Here is a 24919-nt window from a genome sequence, read left to right as displayed (position 1 = left end):
GCCATAAAAATTTAACAAAAGTAGCTTTGTTGTTCAACACGATTCTCACAAAAAGATAAATGCTTTGGGAGTATGGAATACACACAACGGACTGTTGAATATGAGGTAAATAAATATGATAGCAGACGAGTAGCAGGGTGCTCGAAAATGGCGACAGCCCGACAGCGTGAACAAACTCCCAAAAAAACGTCAAAAGAGAAAGTAACGAAAGGTATTACACAAACTTTGCGTGAATTGAAGCTGAGATGTTTTTAGGGATGCGAAAGGCAACGTTATAAAACATTTGGATAGCTACTTATCGTTGATGGGTCTGCGTCGGCTGCTAAAACTGTAAACATTTTCATACATTGTAGCAAATTGTAACTTTTTGTACGTTAACGGGAACATAACGCTTAATTTCAACATTGTATTTCATTGTTAAGATAGTTAATGTAATCAATTACAGTGGTTAAACGGAGATTGGCGCTGACATTTTCATAAATCCACGTTTTTAAAGCACTTTGTTGTATAAAAATGCATGGCAGACGCTACCAATATGGCGGCAAAGTATTCAGCGATGTTGTCTGCTTTTCAGAGTGCTCATTTTCATGTGGTCCCTTTAAATCAAATTGAGATTAAATTGTTTTATTTTGTAAGTGTTAAATGTGGGAAAATAAAGTCTCGTATATGCTTCAAATTTAGCATTTGAGATTTATAATTGAACTTTTTATTTTGGTTGCACATTTTATGCAGCTCTTGAATTGCTAGCCTACGGTCGATCACCTATAAATATCCCACATTTACATTTGAAATGATCGCGGGAACATAAAGGCAAGATTTAAAATCATTTTACATGGTTAAACATTTAGAAATGGATCAAATATTATTTGTTTCTTTCTTAATTGTTTATTTTTTTGTGTTTTTTTTTTTAAGTCTATATTTTGTTATTGTAATAGATTGATGATGGAAACTTAATTTTTTCTTCTTTCTGAACGACTTTCTTCCTTGCAATTGACACTTCCTCTTATTTTGTCTAATAAGTAATTAATAACCTCACCCCTGCGAGGGGCCCTGATTATTCAGGAGACATTCATTTTTATTGATTAAAAAAAATCAGCAAAATGTGATAAAAGCAAAATTGCACATACACTGAATTTGCTTGATAACATTTTTGGATTGAGTAAGGGTAACAATTTTCTTTTTCAGTGTCACCTCACACTTTAAGAACAAGACGATCATCTCTTAGGACAGACGAAGAAGATGATGCCAATGACCCCTCTGGGTGCATGTCTTTGGACGTCCTTGCACAAGTTGCTTCTGCAACTTTACAGAAAGAACCCAAGAAAAAGAAGGTATTCAGTGAATATTAATTGAAAATAAAAATTCATTTGATTTTAATTGGGTTTTAAATGTGAAAATTAATTCTTCATTTGTCAGAAATATATTCTATGTTTCATTCATGAACCTAGAGTTTTAAGTATCAACGTTCTGAAAAGCAAATGATATAAATTTGTTTTGATATTTCATGTTAGTTGAGAAAGCGGAGCCTCCAGACATTGGAATTGTTAGACTTGGATCAGATTCAAAGCTTGTCTGACAAAGCACTTCTCAGTTTCTTCTCTGAAATGAAATCCAACGAAATAACACGGAACTTCACATATACATGCTACCTGATGCCGAAGAAATGTCAAGAACAATTCAAGAGTTTTGGAAATGAAACACAGGCCAGGATGAGAATGAGAAACCACCTACAGAAACACATTGAGAAACTTATTGACGAGTTTAATGGTAATACAGATACTGTCTTTCCATTTATCGATGCTTTCTCCATATAAGAACGCTGAGAACTTGTGCATGTGTTTTTTATAAACAATATTATCTTTTGATTATAATTGATACTAATAACTGTTTAGGAGGAGTCGGAACACAGTGGCTAAGGTGTCCCGACACTTTATCATTAGCCCTCCACCTCTCGGTTGGAAGTTTGAAACCTACATAGGCAGTAGTCTGGTACAGGCTGCAGGCCAGTGGTTTTTCTCGGGGAAACTCCGGCTTTGCTCCACCTCCAAAACTTTTTTTGATAATAATTGATGCTAATAATATTGTTAACTATTTGTCTCAAGCTTTGTTGACCTCATGAAAACAAAACAAAATTTCGTACTCCTGGTTAAAAGAACAGTAATGTTTGTTTATTTTTGAAATTGATGTGGTAATTTCTGTTGGCTTAGTTTATGGAATGCGTGATATATTGCTCCTGTGTTACTTTATTTAGTAAGTGAAACACTATTAAAATATATGTGAAATTCATTTGGTTAATGTATTGACTATTTGTTTAGATCCCAGTGTTAAAGGGAAGTATGTGTTTCAAGCGGAACCTATCCATGTAAGGAACAAGAGGATATCAGGTCAGTGGTTACAGTTTTCACTGTCTTAAAGCCATTGCTGTTTGATCTGTAGTTTTAAACTTTTAGGTACTATATTGTGGAGATAAAATACCATTACTATGATGGATGCCTCTGGGAAGGAAAAAAATGAAATCAACATGTACTCTGATTTCAGACCCTAAATGTTACATCATATGTCATGACCATCAAACACTCGTCCAGAGTAATTAAACTATCATAGCAGTAAAACTCTGCATTTGAAACAATAATATTTTTACCTTTGAAAAAGATAATTCACTACTATACCTATGATTTATAAATAGTCTTGTGCTCTGATAAAAGGCCACAAGCATTTCTAATTGCTATATGGTTTATGTCTTAAATATTTCAATAAACAGTCCTGAAATAAATTTCTTCTGATGTTGAAGTAATCATTTTCATTGTGGGCAGTTAAAGACCTGTCAGTGTTTTTTTTGCAGTTCTTGCAAGCAAAAAGAAGTCTGGAGGCAAGCGAACAAAATTCACAGCATTAAAACAAAGGGGTGAAAACAATTCAGATTCAGAGGAACAAATCTCAAAAGGAACACTTGTGAATGAGGACAAATCGTTTGATCTGGAGTGTGAGGAAATGGCCGAGTTCTCTGATGATGATGATGATGACGATGAATATGAAAACATGATTTCTTCCCCTGGTAAAAGAAGCAGACTTTCCCAAAAACAGGCAAATTTTCAGCTTCCAAAATTTCCAGTACGTTCTGTTTCAAGGGGAAAATCATACGGAAAAAGATCTGGAGAAGATGGTAATGACTCGGAACAAGATGAAACTGAACGTCGAATGGAGGAGAACGAGCAGTTTATTATTGATCTGCTTAGTCGGACTCAGCCACACCATGACCACTGCTACACAACCATATTTGGTAAAAAGAGAGGAATTGATGATATCGTATTCCATGACACTTCTGATGAGGAAACTGATGACGATGATATTGGCGACCATATTCGTGCATATGGGAAAAAGATCATCCGTCCAGAGAAAGGGGTAGAACCAATACTCTGCCTTGGTAATGTGTCAGTCATGGACGAGTTAACGGGGACAGGAACTGACGAAGCTTCAAAAACAATCATTGTGTGTGCAGAGGAGATCATCGACGACCTACTGCCAGACGACTATGAAGGGCACAATGGTCAAAGTTAGTTCAATTTTAATGCATTAAGAGATTCAAAATTAGGTTTCAATGATAATGATTAATGCCAAATGTTAATTATATAAGCATACAGATATTTGCATGTTTTCAATGCAGAAATGATTTTCAAATATGTAATTTTGGTCTGAAATAATTTCCAATAAGTATCCATTTCGTGTATTGAAGATATTAAAAAAATAGCCCTTATTAGTTTCCTAAAGCTCTGCTCATGTACAGCTTGGAAACTAGTTTCATCACTCTGAACATCATAAATGTGTGAACTTTTTACTTTAGGACCCTACCCACCAATGCCAAAATATGCGATTGCCAAGCGAGGTCGTATGCATGTCCCAGAGGAGTTTGACCCCATCAGTGAAGAGGAGGAACCCCTCATGCTAAACCCGAAGAGGAGGAAAAAAGGCATGGTCACTAGCCATGTGGACAGGGAGGTCAATGTAGAATGGGAAAGGGTAAGTCACACCCTCTGACCAGTGCTGGGAGGGGAGGGGAGTGCAGAAAATTAATATTATGAAAGTAAAAATTGCGGAGAAAGTTACTCTCAGTTTCACAATTTTTCGAATAGTTTGCAAAAAAGACATTCCTTTTTCTGCTAGAACATGAATCCTGAAGAAAAATGAATCCTCGCTCAAAGTGAATGTATATATATCACATGTGAAAAGATAGTCTAGCACTGGTTTATAAACTTTGAAGATGTGCTTGTGTTGGTGTGAGAGATTTAGCAAGTGATATGAAAATGGACTAATATTGGGAAAACCTGAACTTATGTGGTTTTCACGGGCCATGAAAAGTGCTAGAATTGATTGCAGAGATATATGAAGTGCAAAATATTTAAATCTTCAAATATGATAAGATTTATTATAAAAATGCCATGTAATGATACTAATGATGTTGCATGAAATACTGAAAGAATAAAGTACTACAGGTATTGACATAGAAATGAAATATTTCCACAGAAATTAGCATTGAAATGCATTCGAGAATTGAAGCTGAAGAAGAAAGAAGACAGATCGCCTCTTCACTGTAGAATTTGTAAGGATAAGAAGTTCACAGCTAGTGCTACACTCATGTACCACTACAGGAGCCATGCAGGTAAAGTCACAGGTCTGAAGTCCAGAATTATAATCATATTCCCTCCAATGGTATAACTACAGGAGCCATGCAGGTAAAGTCACAGATCTGAAGTCCAAAATTATAATCATATTCCCTCCCAATGTATTATGGTTCCCTTTGAATGTAAAAAAAAATACCTTATCTATTGTCAAAAACAATTTGTAAGCCCCCCCCCCCTCCCCCCTCCCCTGGTGTAAAAATCTGGTATTAAAGTTTGAGGAGTCTTGTTAGTAAAGCACTTATTTTGAAATTGATGACTGCAAAAAATGATGAAGGGGACTTACAGATGTATTTGTGGGCGTGTGGTCATTTGCAGATAAATACAGAATTGTTTTAGTGCTGGTGCTTTCTGTTGTCCTTGCTCTAACACAATCTTGCTTGGGGCGTCACTTTTGAACTGTAAATGTATATCTAGATGAATAAAAATTATGAAGTTTCCCTCAGGCATTGTGAAATATGCGTCACTGCAACCTTCATTTTAAGGGGTTCAGCAATAACTCGTGTCGTGCATGTGACGACCTCAGGTGAATCATTAATGATTTTCTTGCATAATATGTTGAGGGTGGGGAAGCATTATGTATAGACATCTTTAAAAGATAACATTAAGCTTGCAATTTTAGTTTATACTCATCTCTCCCACAGTATCACTTATGAATTTGACACTGAAATGAGATATTATAATCATAAGGGCCCAATAATTGAGGAACTGATATTTATAAATACCTAATCCTATTTCACACATCACTGCCAATACTAGAACCTCTGCCTATTTGAATTTTCACACATCACTGCCAATACTAGAACCTCTGCCTATTTGAATTTTCACACATCACTGTCAATACTAGAACCTCTGCCTATTTGAATTTTCACACATTACTGCCAATATTAGAACATGAAAAAGGAAAATTTTGGGGAATGGAATTAGTGTTTGATTAACAGTTTGCTTGCATTGGTACAATTTAGCTGGTGTTTATATAATTACCATGCATTTGATGTTTGTTGTAGGTATCAAGCCATTTGTGTGCCTTATATGCAATACCACCTTCACCCGCCAACACAGCCTTAACTACCACATGCTGATCCACAACAACCAGAGTAGGTTCACATGTAAGGACTGTGGCAGGAAGTTCAGGCATCCAAGTCACTTCAAGGTTTGGAATTTATTTTTAAATCTCAAAACTTTCTACATAGGTGCATTCTGTTTAATGTAATGTAATACAGTCCTTGGAACATTTTCATCGACTCGTGCAATTTAACTAGCTAATCTCAGGAACTGCTGATGCGATCCTCACCAAACTATTTCAGGATGTCAATTGGCAAGTAGCAGCGGGGGCATTTATGTGAAGTACATTTTCTAGTTAGTCATTTATTAGGCTAGAATTCATTGATTGTTTCACTGTAATAAAGACATGCTTCATGTTATCAAATCCACAGTAAGATTACTATATTTTTTAATGACTTTGGCATGTGACAGTCTGTATACACAGTTAAGTGAGATCTGCTGATCATGACAGATGTGCTATATAAATTCTGCTCACTTTCAGGAACATCTGCGGCGACATACTGGAGAGACTCCATTTGTTTGTACAGATTGTCCTCAGAAATTCAAAACAAGGAACACGTACAAGAGACATTTGAAGACTAGGCATGGCAAACTTTTGACAGCAGCAGGTATTCGTGTTCTTAGTGTAGAAGAGTTTGCGAAAATACGGACAAAGCCTTACCGAAGGAATGCGTCGGAGAAAAAGTCAAAAATTTTGTGTCGTAATCTTGATGCTCGTGTTAAATCAGAACCTGTAGATGCTGACGTCAGCAAGGGCAAGGTTGTTGTGAAATCTGAATCAGTTGCACAATCGACAGACAGTGCTGACAATGAAAGGACAGAAGGAGAAGAGGATGAGACAGATAGTGAAGAAGGTCAAGTGGAGGAGGAGAATTCTAGTCTCGAACAAGAACCCTACTTTGTACCTATCAGTATTGTTGTTAATACCTAATCTACTGAAGCAGCATTTTCATGCTCCAACAGTTAATGCAACGCATCAGTGGTTTCTCAGTATCAGTAGTAAACATATGCAAGTAAATGGTCTTGTGCTCAGATCAATGTAGCTGCAATAATCACCATTTGGCATAAGACATTGCAATATGAAATTGTGTTTTGCCTTTCATTTATGGCCATGTCCATCATAAAGTATATAGGTATACTTTTGAAATGGAATCTTCTTACAGATCTGCAAATTGATATACTTATGCATGATAAACTTTTATCTTGCTCACATCATTTTGGGAACTTGCTTCTTAAACAGCATTTTTCGAAGTGAATCATGTTCTTTACACTGAAATATTGCAAACTTCTTTTTCATATAATTGAAAGGATGTTTATATCAGTGTATATGTACTACATATATTTCTTTATCAGATAATAATGGTATATATCTATAAGCATCACATGATACAAGTCATACAGTATGTATAGTCTTCTTGTTATTTCTTGTCATATGTTAGGAGATATTTCTATTTTTAAGGAGAAAAGTCACAAATATTCTGTTCAATTGTAACTTTGTACAGAAATCATAAAGAGTCCCTCCATTTGACATATAAAAACCACTGGAATAGTAGAACAAATTATTATATCATATAGATTTGAAACATCTAACATGTAAGTAAATCAAAATATCTTTCTGGTTTGACGTAATAAGTTGCCTCATGAGTGATTTTGGAACATTTCAGAACGTATGTTACTTGTTTTCTGTTCTGAAATGCACCAGCTAGCGAGTAAGGATGGCAGAGTCCTGTTCTAGCTGTCCTTATACAGTAAAATCTTTTTGTACTGCCGATTTGTCTAGTAAAAACTCATCTTCTTTCATTCACTGTTTGTCCTGTAAACCATTGTATTATACTTTAACTCAACTTCAACTATTTGTCTCATAAATCCTAATATTCTTTCACCATTTTGCAGTCTTGCCACCATTTTCCCATAAAAACCCGCTGTTAAACTGTTTCCAGTTGTCCTGTACAACCTTGTTATATTGTCATGTTCTGTGGAATGGGAAAGGAAAGGGGACACTGTATTTTGATCAGTATGAAATAACAAATGAAATAACAAGTATAAATATAAAGGTTGTACTATAAGCTTATGTAGGGCTGTATGCTATCTTGTCATGTCTTACCGGTTTGCTCTTCTTAAAGGCCAAAAAAATGAATTACTAGGTTTTCAGGCCCTTATGCATTTCATTGAAAGTGCTGCATTGCCGATTTTATTGAAATTTTTTTTTTTAATGGAAATGCATCAGCCACAATCTTTAAAAGTCGGAAAACCGCATATTTGTTTGAAATTGTTTCAATGATTGAATGAACAACAAATAAAGGCAAGCTTTTAAATGATTATGATTTGTTTACCTCATGTTAAAGACAAAAGATAGCAGAGAAAACGACACTCATTTGGATCAAAGGACCAAACAAAAGTTAAACGCTTCAGTCTTTATTTACCAATAACTAGCTGTGTAATATTAACAAAGTACATGTTAATTATATAACAGAATACCAAAATATTTGTTGAAAACAATAAAAAAAATCTTGTCTGCCATGTTTAATGGAGAAAAAACATTTGCCTCACTGTCACATCCATCTCTTTTGAAAAAGAAAGTGCCCTGAGAACCAAGTAATCAAAAAAATTTGGCCCAAGGCAGTTATATAAGATTTTACCATTGATCTGTTGCATTTTGTTTTTAGATACGATGTGTGGAATGCGTGTGAACAATTTTTTTATGACAATTGATGTCCTCATATATACATACCTACATTTTTGTCAGTATTTGTAGGATTCTCAATTGTATTTGAATAATTAAATTAGAATTGAAATCAAGTGCAATAATAGCTACCAAAAGGTGGTGTTCTTCCTAAAGTAAAAGGGAAGTTATTCCCCTTTGATATTGTCCCGGTTGGATCATTTCTGCAATCTTTTTTTTTTTTTTTTTTTAAGAAAACTGTAATAAAAGTCACTAATACATGTATATACTAAAAATGAAGATTATAAGGAAAAAATCCAATATGACGAATCAGTTGTAAAGGAATATGTTCATTGTGAATTAGTAATAAAAAGGAAAAAGTTTTGGTGTCTGCAAGAGAATTTATTCAAGGAGAGAATTTTTTTTTATCAAGGGGGTTGTCTCATTTGTAATATTGTTGATTTGACCCCTATGAATAGTTTTATTTGAAAATGACTGGTTTCATCTCATTACAACACATTGTTTGATATATTGTACATTTTCTATATGTTGATATTAAATTGTACAGGTAAGACAATGACTGGTTTCATTATTACATATAGATGTATCCGTCATATGAACAACATTCTTTTTTATATTGTCATATACCACTTGTACAGTCAGGATATTCCAAGTCTTAAGTGCTTTTCATTGTTGCTTTGTGATACTTGTATACATATAATGTCATAATACATAAAGAACATCTATACAATGTAATTTTGTCACCAGCATACAACTTGATGCCGAGAGGTCTTCTCATGTCATTGTATTGATTGGATTTTTATGACACTTAGAATGGAATCAATTGTCTTTTTGTTATCATTTTTTTACTGAAAACAGAAAAATTAACTATAATTTGGAAGCAACCCCCCCCCCCCCCCCTTTTTTTTTTTCGAAAACTTTTAATGAAGTGACCAATCTACTAGTCATTACATGTATAGATATCAATTTCACAAATATTGTGATTTTGGTGTGTTACTTAATGATTAAACATCATTGAAATTTAGAAAATCAGTGATGAGCCTTGGAATCATGTCCTCATATCTCTGCTCCCTAAATATTGTTAAGATCTGCTGAATCCTTCATTTATCTGAACAAAGTGATTTTATGTAATATTGCTGTTTTCTTCATGCTTGTCACTTGAGTTTGGTTTGTCTTTCAATCACAGAACATCCATTTACTAATTCTTTGTAAAGGTTGATATCAGCATACAATGGTTATTATTTACATTTAGGGTATCTAGCCTTTTCGTTCAAGATGTATAACATTTGAAGAATGATGAATATTCAGTCTTTCATTGTATGATAATGAAGTAGAACCTTATTATTGAATAGTTTTTGAGTGCTGTACATGTTATGACCCGAGCTTTTTGTTTGTATTTTAGAAATCTGTTAATCAACATATGTTTTCTGGTCAGAAACTACCACTTTTTTCTCTTAATTGTTTTTGTATTTTTGGAATAATAATAATATGTAATATATGTAATAGATTTATAAAATCATTATAAAATCATAGCCAAGGCTATGCAGTTTCAATCCTAGAATCGGTAAACATCAATTAAATGAAACAAAACAGTGTCAGGTATGTTTCATATTTTTTAGAAAGATACATCTAGAATTTTTTAAATACATGTACAGCCATTAATTTATATCAAATTTGATTCCCACTTTTTAGTTCGTAATTGATCAGCCCATTTAAAGGAAAATTCACCTGTGGTATTCTTACTTAACTATTTCATTAGAATGATTATCTCATATGGTCAGATAATAGCTGTGTATTCACAAGTTAACCTATGCTAGATGAAATGTTGATCTATGGAATTGAATGAAAATTGACTGTCAAAAAATGGACCAAGTTTTGTAATACATCATCCTATATGTGTAAAATACCTGGTATTTTTGTACTAGTTTTTGACTTGTAATAAATTATAAGTGTTTTTGCCGTGATAGGTTGTAATTTTAAATTTATATGGAGATCTGTTCTAGTAATTCTTTTTCCTGTTGAATATGTAATTGATTTTCGCTCCAGCATTTTTCATTATTTTGAATGGAGATTTTTTGTTGTCATTTAATTTTGGTATCATCTCCGTGATGATGCAATGAGAAATGAAATTCTGTTATACTTTAATTTACCATGCAGGCATGAAATAACTGTATCCTATTAGATGTTTAAATAAAGTTGTCTTATACCTGCAGTCTTGTAGATCAAGTTGAGCTGTGATCCATTGCACTGGGACTTGGTACAACTATGGATATAGTTGGGTTTGGAATTTGACAGGGCATGATCAAGCTGGCTATGAATTTGTGTATAATACCTATAAAATGGGGAAGGGCATGATCAAGCTGGCTAGGAATTTGTGTATAATACCTATAAAATGGGGAAGGGCATGATCAGGCTGGCTAGGTGTATAATACCTATATAATGGGGAAGGGCATGATCAGGCTGGCTAGGTGTATAATACCTATATAATGGGGAAGGGAGTTTGTACCAAGTCCCTGTGATCCATTGTTAATGCTTGTTATCTGTTAAACTACATTGTGTAGATATATTTGTTAACAAAACATCAAGAGATGACCATAATTGATACTTTTATCATATCAGATTGTTGATACAGAGAACAGTAATGACAAAGAACTTTAATGACAATCTTGATAGATGTATTAAATGTGTATTATTGTTGATAATTTGTGAACATGTACAACCCACCTTCTGACCAGACTACCAAACATGTTAAAATATATAGGAAACTTCGCAGAATCTCTAATTGAATTAATGTTCACTGAATTAACGTTAAAATTACAATTGTTTGGCTGTTTTTTGCTTTTACTCTCCAACAACAGGTGAATTCAGAGCTGGAAAAAATGCTAAGTTTCTTTGTTGAAAAAGTTAACATATTAAATAAATATTTATGATGGTAAATATGTGGAACTGAAACGATGTAGGTTCAAATATGTTGTTGTTAGGAATGTAAGTGAAAGGATTTGATGAATATGATGATGAGCAACTTAAACATAAAATCATTAATACTTCATCACCAACTAATCATGAATTTTGGCCCTAAAGTGATTTTATGGCATTATGTATCTGAACTGGACCTAACATAGTTTATCGCTGGTCGAAAGTAGCTCAGTGAAATCCAGGTGTCAGTGGTGCTGGGTTCAAATCCCACACTGACCATTATTTTACTGTTAATACCGGACTGAATGAGTCTTTGGTATGGACCAATGAAGTAAGAAATCTCATTTACACTTAATGTGATGTCTGCTGACGCTTATACACATTTGTATATATATCTAAACATCACATGAATTGCTTTATAAATCATAATGAATAAAATAACCATTAAACTTGAACGGGTGTTGTGTCATTTATTGACCTTTATTTAATAATTAATTAAATTAATCTTTTTAACTTTAATTAAAATAAGCCCCAATAACTATCGGGTTTGGTGTGCTTACTTAGGTTTTCTGAATCATCATTAAGATGGTAGGTACATGAAGATCTATATATAGGGATCTGTTGAAGCACAAGTACACCTGGCCCTATATGCCCAGGGCTACTGAGACAACGCTCTCATGAATCATTGTAACACCGTCATGCGTGACCGCAGACACTATTCTGACTTCCAAACAGGTTTTGCTGGTGAGGTACTGCATTGGGTATTTACGAAACTGAAACCGTTGTTATGTAAGATTCCATTGAAAATGTATACTGTACCCGCAATGGACCGAGGTTACCTTGCACTTTAACAATCCAAGGGCATATTATATATCTGTGTATTCCACCTATACATTGCCCAATATTAGAAAATCCAGTGACAGAATGTATTTCCTTTCTAAAAAATCCAGAGCCATTTCTGGAACTAGCATCATTATAAAAATAAAACAAGTTGTTTATCCATTTGTCTGAAAGGTACTGCTATCAATATTTCACCTGAGTATTGATTATAAATACCAAAAAATCATTGACAAATGTACCTACCCCCTCTGAAGGGGTCTGTTGTTACATAGGGTAGGTGAGTTTGCAACAGTGAAAGTTAAAATCTAAAATATATTTTTAGAATTCAAGTAGTGGAGTGACTTTGTAAATGTCATATGGTTACCACCCATAGAAAAGTATAATTTGGTACCTGTTTCCTGTTTTGATGTATATTTCTTAAAAGTTACTACTTATTCTCGCTGTAAACTAACCAACCAGTTTGGTTTATTAGGAAGAGTTGGTAGGCCTTTGTGAATAAAGAGTGTTCCATTTTCAAAAGAAACACATGTAAAACCATAGCTAATCTCGCAAACCCCCTTCTTTTGTACAAACTATTTCAATAGCAAGTAATATTTACTGGAAGTCTGGTCATGAACCTTTAAGTCTCCTATAATAATAGTCTGGAACTTTTGCAGATTTATAGTTCTACCTCACTGAATCATTCTGCCGAAGACGCCCAGCAGGACACCCCACCCGGTCACATTATACGTATTAAATGCAATGATGTCCATTCTCCATTGCATTCATTTCAGTATCTCGGACATCACGTATTATGTATTATAGTATATGCTTGTATGCAGATGAGCCGAAAAGCTCGACTTAATGAAACAAAATTGAATTTTGTGTTTAAAATTATAACGTTCGTATGAAACGTTAATGTGCAAAAAATTCAGTGTTGCCTTTGGTATCTTAACTTGGATAAACATTTTTTAGGAGCACATTTTGTAAGAGTTTCTCCCCTTCAACCAATAAAGCAAACGTGATCACAAGCATATCCGTCACAGTCACAAGTAAAATAAAATACAAAAACAAAAACAAAAAGCATAGCATTAACAAACCTGGAAAGTATTTAAATAGCACATGGTACGGACCATCTTCCAACAAAACCGAGGAACATCTTCCGTGTATGTTTTGGTGAATTTCGGGAAAAATTAAACGTAAATTGATCATGATATACCGGCTAAAATATATACTCCAATAAGTAATTCATTCTTCCGAAAGAAGAATTTTCTGGAAAGCAGAAATTTTATAAAAAAAAAAAAAAAAAAAAAAAATTAAAACTCAAAACCATGATTATTGTTACTGACAGGGAAAAATCGGTCGTCAAGTAACAGGCATACTGTTTGAGAAGTTACCAACTTACTCCAAGAAACCTTGTCTGGACGTAGAACCTCTATGTTTTCTTGCCTTATTAGTCCTATGTTAAAACCAAAACAGTTCTTACGTACACAATATACAAAATAGTATTTAAAGACACGATATAAAGCTGTCTGTACCCTTTACCTGTTTGAGGTTTTGTCGGTTTGTACGACTAATGTTATTGACAACTTATCAGTATTTTACCCTTAAGAAGTTTAGAAAGTTGGTATGTGACCTGGCTTTTTTAGCCCACCATCATCAGATGGTGGGCTATTCAAATCGCCCTGCGTCCGTGGTCCGTGGTCCGTCCGTCCGTCCGTCCCTCCGTCCCTCCGTCCGTCCGTCCATCCCTCCGTCCGTAAACAATTCTTGTTATCGCTATTTCTCAGAAAGTACTGAAGGGATCTTTCTCAAATTTCATATTAAGGTTCCCCTTGGTGCCTAGTTATGCATATTGCATTTTGAGACCAATCTGAAAACAACATGGCCGACAGGCAGCCATCTTGGATTTTGACAATTGAAGTTTGTTATCGCTATTTCTCAAAAACTATTGAGGGGATCTTTCTGAAATTTCATATGTAGGTTCCCCTTGGTGCCTAGTTATGCATATTGCATTTTGAGACCAATCTGAAACAACATGGCCGACAGGCAGCCATCTTGGATTTTGACAATTGAAGTTTGTTATCGCTATTTCTCAGAAACTAATAAGGGGATCTTTCTGAAATTTTATATGTAGGTCCCCCTCAGTGCGTAGTTATGCATATTGAATTTTGAGACTAATCGGAAAACAACATGGCCGACAGGCAGCCATCTTGGATTTTGACAATTGAAGTTTGTTATCGCTATTTCTGAGAAAGCACTGAAGGGATCTTTCTCAAATTTCATATGTAGGTTCCTCTTGGTGCCTAGTTAGGCATATTGCATTTTGAGACCAATTGGAAAACAACATGGCCGACAGGCAGCCATCTTGGATTTTGACAATTGAAGTTTGTAATCGCTATTTCTCAGAAACTAATGAAGGGATCTTTCTGAAATTTCATATGTAGGTTCCCCTCAGTGCCTAGTTATGCATATTGCATTTTGAGACTAATCTGAAAACAACGTGGCCGACAGGCAGCCATCTTGGATTTTGACAATTGAAGTTTGTTATCGCTATTACTCAGAAAGTACTTAAGGGATCTTTCTCAAATTTCATATGTAGGTTTCCCTCAGTGCGTAGTTATGCATATTGCATTTTGAGACTAATCGGAAAACAACATGGCCGACAGGCAGCCATCTTGGATTTTGACAATTGAAGTTTGTTATCGCTATTTCTGAGAAAGCACTGAAGGGATCTTTCTCAAATTTCATATAAAGGTTCCTCTTGGTGCCTAGTTAGGCATATTGCATTTTGAGACCAATTGGAAAACAACATGGCCGACAGGCAGCCATCTTGGATTTTGACAATTGAAGTTTGTTATCGCTATTTCTCAGAAACTAATGAAGGGATCTTTCTTAAATTTCATATGTAGGTTTCCCTCGGTGCCTAGTTATGCATATTGCATTTTGAGACTAATCTGAAAACAACATGGCCGACAGGCAGCCATCTTGGATTTTGACAATTGAAGTTTGTTATCGCTATTTCTCAGAAAGTACTTAAGGGATCTTTCTCAAATTTCATATGTAGGTTTCCCTCAGTGCGTAGTTATGCATATTGCATTTTGAGACCAATCGAAAAACAACTTGGCCGACAGGCAGCCATCTTGGATTTTGACAATTGAAGATTGTATCGCTATTTATCAGAAATTGCTGAAAGGATCTTTCTGAATTTCATTTGTAGGTTGCCCTCTGTGCCTAGTTATGCATATTGGATTTTGAGACCAGTCAGAAAACAACCTAGCTGACAGGCAGCCATCTTTTATTTTGAAAATTGAAGTTTGTTATCGCTATTGTACAGAAGGTACTGAAGGGATCTTTCTCAAATTTCATATGTAGGTTCCCCTTGGTCCCTGGTATTGCATTTTGGGACCAATCGGAAAACAACATGGCCGACAGACAGCCATTATCGCTAAATCTTAAATTTTATATATAGGTTCCCCTTGTTTGAAAAGTACTAGAGGGCTGTTTCTGAATTTACACAGATTAGTAATATAAGACTTAGAGGAAGGGAAAAGTAGAGAAAAGATCAATCTGACATGGAACCTATCAAGATCATTCAATGGTGGGCGCCAAGATCCCTCTGGGATCTCTTGTTTTTGGTGATTGAATCAGTATTTTGTGAGAAGTTTTCTAAGCTGTTATGACTTATTAATGTATTTGAGACCTACGAGTCTTTACATTATGCCGAATACATCAAAAATTTCAAAAAGACGTTATATCTGATATAGCACGTGTCTTTCGTTGATCAAAGCCCTATCATCATATTAAAGTCCTTTGAGGACACTGTCTATTTAATTGCCGCTATCACTGAAATGTCACGTGACACATCCGTCTGATATCTCTCCCAGTACATTATACCGACACTGAAATATCACGTGACAGACACTTCAGCCTGATATCTCCCCTGGTACATTATACCGACACTGAAATGTCACGTGACTCCACAGCCTGATATCTCTCCCGGTACTTATACCGACACTGAAATGTCACGTGACATATCAGCCTAATATCTCTCCCTGTACATTATACCGACACTGAAATGTCACGTGACTCCACAGCCTGATATCTCTCCCGGTACTTTATACCGATACTGAAATGTCACGTAACATATCAACCTGATTTCTCTCCTGCTACATTATACTGACACTGAAATGTCACGTGACACATCAGCCTGATATCTCTCCCGGTACATTATACCGACACTGAAATGTCACGTGACTCTACAGCCTGATATCTCCCCCTGGTACATTATCCGACACTGAAATGTCACGTGACAGACCTCAGCCTGATATCTCCCTGTACATTATACCGACACTGAAATGTCACGTGACCCTCGCCTGATATCTCTCCTGGTACATTATACCGACACTGAAATGTCACGTGACTATACTCAGCCTGATATCTCTCTTGGTACATTATACCGACACTGAAATGTCACGTGACACCTCAGCCTGATATCTTTCCCTGTACATTATACCGACACTGAAATGTCACGTGACTCTACAGCCTGATATCTCTCTTGGTACATTATACCTACACTGGAAATGTCACGTGACACATCAGCCTGATATCTCTCCCTGGTACATTATACCGACACTGAAATGTCACGTGACTCTACAGCCTGATATCTCTCCCTGTACATTATACCGACACTGAAATGTCACGTGACTCTACAGCCTGATATCTCTCCTGGTACATTATACCGACACTGAAATGTCACGTGACACATCAGCCTGATATCTCTCCCTGGTACATTATACCGACACTGAAATGTCACGTGACTCTACAGCCTGGTATCTCTCCTGGTACATTATACCGACACTGAAATGTCACGTGACTCTACAGCCTGATATCTCTCCCTGGTACATTATACCGACACTGAAATGTCACGTGACACCTCAGCCTGATATCTCCCCTGGTACATTATACCGACACTGAAATGTCACGTGACACATCAGCCTGATATCTCTCCTGGTACATTATACCGACACTGAAATGTCACGTGACACATCAGCCTGATATCTCTCCCGGTACATTATACCGACACTGAAATGTCACGTGACTCTACAGCCTGGTATCTCTCCTGGTACATTATACCGACACTGAAATGTCAGTGACTCTACAGCCTGGTATATCTCCTGGTACATTATACCGACATTGAAATGTCACGTGACACCTCAGCCTGATATCTCCCCTGGTACATTATACCGACACTGAAATGTCACGTGACATCTACAGCCTGATATCTCTCCTGGTACATTATACCGACACTGAAATGTCACGTGACTCTACAGCCTGATATCTCTCCCTGTACATTATACCGACACTGAAATGTCACGTGACTCTACAGCCTGATATCTCTCCTGGTACATTATACCGACACTGAAATGTCACGTGACAGACACTTCAGCCTGATATCTCTCCCTGGTACATTATACCGACACTGAAATGTCACGTGACACATCAGCCTGATATCTCTCCCTGGTACATTATACCGACACTGAAATGTCACGTGACACCTCAGCCTGATATCTCTCCTGGTACATTATACCGACACTGAAATGTCACGTGACACTACAGCCTGATATCTCTCCCTGTACATTATACCGACACTGAAATGTCACGTGACACCTCAGCCTGATATCTCCCCTGGTACATTATACCGACACTGAAATGTCACGTGACATATCAGCCTGATATCTCTCCCTGGTACATTATACCGACACTGAAATGTCACGTGACACATCAGCCTGATATCTCTCCCTGGTACATTATACCGACACTGAAATGTCACGTGACATACATTTCTGCCTGATATCTCTCTCCCGGTACATTATACCGACACTGAAATGTCACGTGACACCTCAGCCTGATATCTCTCCCTGTACATTATACCGACACTGAAATGTCACGTGACATATCAGCCTGATATCTCTCCCGCGGTACATTATACCGACACTGAAATGTCACGTGACACCTCAGCCTGATATCTCTCCCTGGTACATTATACCGACACTGAAATGTCACGTGACACCTCAGCCTGATATCTCTCCCTGGTACATTATACCGACACTGAAATGTCACGTGACATATCAGCCTTATATCTCTCTCCCGGTACATTATACTGACACTGAAATGTCACGTGACACCTCAGCCTGATATCTCTCCCTGTACATTATACCGACACTGAAATGTCACGTGACAAATACTTCAGCCTGATATCTCTCCTGGTACATTATACCGACACTGAAATGTCACGTGACACCTCAGCCTGATATCTTTCCCTGCTGTACATTATACCGACACTGAAATGTCACGTGACTCTACAGCCTGATATCTCTCCTGGTACATTATACCGACACTGAAATGTCACGTGACTCTACAGCCTGATATCTCTCCCTGGTACATTATACCGACACTGAAATGTCACGTGACTCTACAGCCTGATATCTCTCCCTGGTACATTATACCGACACTGAAATGTCACGTGACACCTCAGCCTGATATCTCTCCCGGTACATTATACCGACACTGAAATGTCACGTGACATATCAGCCTGATATCTCTCTCCCGGTACATTATACCGACACTGAAATGTCACGTGACATATCAGCCTGATATCTCTCCCGGTACATTATACCGACACTGAAATGTCACGTGACTCCTCAGCCTGATATCTCTCCCGGTACATTATACCGACACTGAAATGTCACGTGACACCTCAGCCTGATATCTCTCCCGGTACATTATACCGACACTGAAATGTCACGTGACACATCAGCCTGATATCTCTCCCTGTACATTATACCGACACTGAAATGTCACGTGACACCTCAGCCTGATATCTCTCCCTGTACATTATACCGACACTGAAATGTCACGTGACTCTACAGCCTGATATCTCTCCTGGTACATTATACCGACACTGAAATGTCACGTGACACATCAGCCTGATATCTCTCCCGGTACATTATACCGACACTGAAATGTCACGTGACAGCCACTTCAGCCTGATATCTCCCCTGGTACATTATACCGACACTGAAATGTCACGTGACACCTCAGCCTGATATCTCTCCCTGTACATTATACCGACACTGAAATGTCACGTGACTCTACAGCCTGATATCTCTCCTGGTACATTATACCGACACTGAAATGTCACGTGACACATCAGCCTGATATCTCTCCCTGTACATTATACCGACACTGAAATGTCACGTGACATATTACAGCCTGATATCTCTCCCCTGTACATTATACCGACACTGAAATGTCACGTGACTCTACAGCCTGATATCTCTCTTGGTACATTATACCTACACTGAAATGTCACGTGACACATCAGCCTGATATCTCTCCCGGTACATTATACCGACACTGAAATGTCACGTGACATACTATCAGCCTGATATCTCTCCTGGTACATTATACCGACACTGAAATGTCACGTGACACCTCAGCCTGATATCTCTCCCGGTACATTATACCGACACTGAAATGTCACGTGACACATCAGCCTGATATCTCTCCCGGTACATTATACCGACACTGAAATGTCACGTGACATATCAGCCTGATATCTCTCCCTGGTACATTATACCGACACTGAAATGTCACGTGACATATCAGCCTGATATCTCTCCCTGTACATTATACCGACACTGAAATGTCACGTGACACCATCAGCCTGATATCTCTCCCTGTACATTATACCGACACTGAAATGTCACGTGACTCTACAGCCTGATATCTCTCCCTGTACATTATACCGACACTGAAATGTCACGTGACACCTCAGCCTGATATCTCCCCTGGTACATTATACCGACACTGAAATGTCACGTGACATCTACAGCCTGATATCTCCCCTGGTACATTATACCGACACTGAAATGTCACGTGACATATCAGCCTGATATCTCTCCCTGGTACATTATACCGACACTGAAATGTCACGTGACACATCAGCCTGATATCTCTCCCGGTACATTATACCGACACTGAAATGTCACGTGACTCTACAGCCTGATATCTCTCCTGGTACATTATACCGACACTGAAATGTCACGTGACTCTATCAGCCTGATATCTCCCCTGGTACATTATACCGACACTGAAATGTCACGTGACACCTCAGCCTGATATCTTTCCCTGGTACATTATACCGACACTGAAATGTCACGTGACTCTACAGCCTGATATCTCTCCTGGTACATTATACCGACACTGAAATGTCACGTGACACCTCAGCCTGATATCTCCCCTGGTACATTATACCGACACTGAAATGTCACGTGACGGACACTTCAGCCTGATATCTCCCCTGGTACATTATACCGACACTGAAATGTCACGTGACATCTCAGCCTGATATCTCTCCTGGTACATTATACCGACACTGAAATGTCACGTGACTCTACAGCCTGATATCTCTCCTGGTACATTATACCGACACTGAAATGTCACGTGACTCTACAGCCTGGTATCTCTCCTGGTACATTATACCGACACTGAAATGTCACGTGACTCTACAGCCTGGTATCTCTCCTGGTACATTATACCGACACTGAAATGTCACGTGACTCTACAGCCTGATATCTCTCCTGGTACATTATACCGACACTGAAATGTCACGTGACTCTACAGCCTGATATCTCTCCCTGGTACATTATACCGACACTGAAATGTCACGTGACTCTACAGCCTGATATCTCTCCCTGTACATTATACCGACACTGAAATGTCACGTGACTCTACAGCCTGATATCTCTCCCTGTACATTATACCGACACTGAAATGTCACGTGACATACAGCCTGATATCTCTCCCTGGTACATTATACCGACACTGAAATGTCACGTGACTCCACAGCCTGATATCTCTCCCTGGTACATTATACCGACACTGAAATGTCACGTGACAGACACTTCAGCCTGATATCTCCCCTGGTACATTATACCGACACTGAAATGTCACGTGACACCTCAGCCTGATATCTCTCCCGGTACATTATACCGACACTGAAATGTCACGTGACAGACACTTCAGCCTGATATCTCTCCCAGTACATTATACCGACACTGAAATGTCACGTGACACATCAGCCTGATATCTCTCCCAGTACATTATACCGACACTGAAATGTCACGTGACAGACACTTCAGCCTGATATCTCCCCTGGTACATTATACCGACACTGAAATGTCACGTGACACCTCAGCCTGATATCTCTCCCGGTACATTATACCGACACTGAAATGTCACGTGACATATCAGCCTGATATCTCCCCTGGTACATTATACCGACACTGAAATCTCACGTGACAGACACTTCAGCCTGATATCTCCCCTGGTACATTATACCGACACTGAAATGTCACGTGACACCTCAGCCTGATATCTCTCCTGGTACATTATGCTGACACTGAAATGTCACGTGATATATCAGCCTAATATCTTTCCCTGTACATTATACCGACACTGATATGTCACGTGACAGACACATCAGCCTGATATCTCTCCCAGTACATTATACCGACACTGAAATGTCACGTGACACATCAGCCTGATATCTCCCCTGGTACATTATACCGACACTGAAATGTCACGTGACAGACACTTCAGCCTGATATCTCCCCTGGTACATTATACCGACACTGAAATGTCACGTGACACCTCAGCCTGATATCTCTCCTGGTACATTATGCTGACACTGAAATGTCACGTGATATATCAGCCTAATATCTTTCCTTGTACATTATATCGACACTGAAATGTCACGTGACTCCACAGCCTGATATCTCTCCCGGTACATTATACCGACACTGAAATGTCACGTGACTCTACAGCCTGATATCTCCCCGGTACATTATACCGACACTGAAATGTCACGTGACATATCAGCCTAATATCTCTCCCGGTACATTATACCGACACTGAAATGTCACGTGACATACACTTCTGCCTGATTTCTCTCCCACTACATTATACCGACACTGAAATGTCACGTGACTCTACAGCCTGATATCTCTCCCTGTACATTATACCGACACTGAAATGTCACGTGACACCTCAGCCTGATATCTCTCCCTGGTACATTATACCGACACTGAAATGTCACGTGACACCTCAGCCTGATATCTCTCCCTGTACATTATACCGACACTGAAATGTCACGTGACACCTCAGCCTGATATCTCTCCCGCGGTACATTATACCGACACTGAAATGTCACGTGACACACTCAGCCTGATATCTCTCCCTGGTACATTATACCGACACTGAAATGTCACGTGACACCTCAGCCTGATATCTCTCCTGGTACATTATACCGACACTGAAATGTCACGTGACATCTCAGCCTGATATCTCTCCCTGGTACATTATACCGACACTGAAATGTCACGTGACTCTACAGCCTGATATCTCTCCTGGTACATTATACCGACACTGAAATGTCACGTGACTCTACAGCCTGATATCTCTCCTGGTACATTATACCGACACTGAAATGTCACGTGACTCTACAGCCTGATATCTCTCCTGGTACATTATACCGACACTGAAATGTCACGTGACATATCAGCCTGATATCTCTCCCGGTACATTATACTGACACTGAAATGTCACGTGACACATCAGCCTGATATCTCCCCTGGTACATTATACCGACACTGAAATGTCACGTGACATATCAGCCTTATATCTCTCTCCCGGTACATTATACTGACACTGAAATGTCACGTGACACCTCAGCCTGATATATCTCCCTGTACATTATACCGACACGGAAATGTCACGTGACACATCAGTCTGATATCTCTCCCGCGGTACATTATACCGACACTGAAATGTCACGTGACAGCCACTTCCGCCTGATATCTCCCCTGGTACATTATACCGACACTGAAATGTCACGTGACACATCAGCCTGATATCTCTCCCTGGTACATTATACCGACACTGAAATGTCACGTGACTCTACAGCCTGATATCTCTCCTGGTACATTATACCGACACTGAAATGTCACGTGACACATCAGCCTGATATCTCTCCCTGGTACATTATACCGACACTGAAATGTCACGTGACTCCACAGCCTGATATCTCTCCTGGTACATTATACCGACACTGAAATGTCACGTGACTCTACAGCCTGATATCTCTCCCTGGTACATTATACCGACACTGAAATGTCACGTGACTCTACAGCCTGATATCTCTCCTGGTACATTATACCGACACTGAAATGTCACGTGACAGACACATCAGCCTGATATCTCTCCCCGGTACATTATACCGACACTGAAATGTCACGTGACTCCTCAGCCTGATATCTCTCCCGGTACATTATACCGACACTGAAATGTCACAGAAACCTCAGACTGATATCTCTCCCGGTACTTTACACCTATACTGTAATGTCACGTGACATATCAACCTGATTTCTGTCCTGGTACATTATACCGACACTGAAATGTCACGTGACTCTACAGCCTGATATCTCTCCCACTACATTATACCGACACTGAAATGTCACGGGACATACATTTCTGCCTGATTTCTCTCCCGCTACATTATACCGACACTGAAATGTCACGTGACTCTACAGCCTGATATCTCTCCCTGTACATTATACCGACACTGAAATGTCACGTGACACCTCAGCCTGATATCTCCCCGGTACATTATACCGACACTGAAATTTCACGTGACTCTACAGCCTGATATCTCCCCTGGTGCAATATACCGACACTGAAATGTCACGTGACATATCAGCCTTATATATCTCTCTCGGTACATTATACCGACACTGAAATGTCACGTGACACATAAGCCTAATATCTCTCCCGGTACATTATACCGACACTGAAATGTCACGTGACTCTACAGCCTGGTATCTCTCCTGGTACATTATACCGACACTGAAATGTCACGTGACTTTACAGCCTGGTATCTCTCCTGGTACGTTATACCGACACTGAAATGTCACCTGACACCTCAGCCTGATAGCTCCCCTGGTACATTATACCGACACTGAAATGTCACGTGACTCTACAGCCTGGTATCTCTCCTGGTACATTATACCGACACTGAAATGTCACGTGACATATCAGCCTGATATCTCCCCAGGTACATCATACCGACACTGAAATGTCACGTGACATATCAGCCTAATATCTCTCCCGGTACATTATACCGACACAGAAATGTCACGTGACATACATTTCTGCCTGATTTCTCTCCCACTACATTATACCGACACTGAAATTACGTGACCTTTTTTAAAAAATCCCCGAAATTTTTCTCCCCCTACATTAACCACACAAAGTCACGTTACCCCTGCCCAATCCCCCTGGAAAAATCCCCCCTCCCTGTTCATTAATTTTCCCCGGGCGACACTGAAAAAGTCCCCGTAAAAACCCCAGCCTGATATTTCCCCCCTCCCCCGTACATTATCCACACTAATGTCACGTGCACATCAGCTAATTTTCTCTCCCGGGACCTTAACGACCTGAAAGTCCGTACAAAAATTGCCGGTATCTCCCCTGGGCATTTTAAAACCCCACTGAAATTCACTTTACAAACCCCCCTATATCTTTTCCCCGCGTACTTATACCGACACTGAATGTCCTGACCCCAAATTACTTCCCCCCAAAAAGAAGAAAAAGGAAAAAAGCCATTTTGGACAACGCAGGGGGGAAATTTTCGTATTTC

At 38.5% G+C, this 24919-nt stretch overlaps 1 protein-coding gene across 1 annotated transcript; it reads left to right on the top strand.

The window, feature by feature from the left end:
• Positions 1 to 126: 126 nt before the first annotated feature.
• On the top strand, positions 127 to 11795 carry LOC117323066. Its single transcript, XM_033878066.1, has 9 exons — positions 127 to 211; positions 1186 to 1331; positions 1512 to 1767; positions 2316 to 2384; positions 2843 to 3553; positions 3842 to 4017; positions 4522 to 4657; positions 5684 to 5829; positions 6223 to 11795. Exons 1-9 carry the CDS (start codon positions 148 to 150, stop codon positions 6670 to 6672), a joined length of 2154 nt encoding a protein of 717 aa, XP_033733957.1. The 5' UTR covers positions 127 to 147; the 3' UTR covers positions 6673 to 11795.
• Positions 11796 to 24919: the final 13124 nt, after the last annotated feature.

This window comes from Pecten maximus, chromosome 3, assembly GCF_902652985.1.
Source record: "Pecten maximus chromosome 3, xPecMax1.1, whole genome shotgun sequence".
NCBI classification, from domain to species: Eukaryota; Metazoa; Mollusca; class Bivalvia; order Pectinida; family Pectinidae; genus Pecten; species Pecten maximus.
The sequence above is the reverse complement of the archived record's forward strand: the minus strand, read 5'-3'. Positions and strand labels throughout refer to the sequence as shown.

Coding starts and splice junctions, on each gene's coding strand:
- LOC117323066 (XM_033878066.1), top strand. CDS start 148: ATGGCGACAGCCCGACAGCGTGAACAAACTCCCAAAAAAACGTCAAAA. Junction 3,554..3,841: donor TGAAGGGCACAATGGTCAAA/GTTAGTTCAATT, acceptor TTTTTACTTTAG/GACCCTACCCACCAATGCCA. Junction 4,018..4,521: donor TCAATGTAGAATGGGAAAGG/GTAAGTCACACC, acceptor ATATTTCCACAG/AAATTAGCATTGAAATGCAT.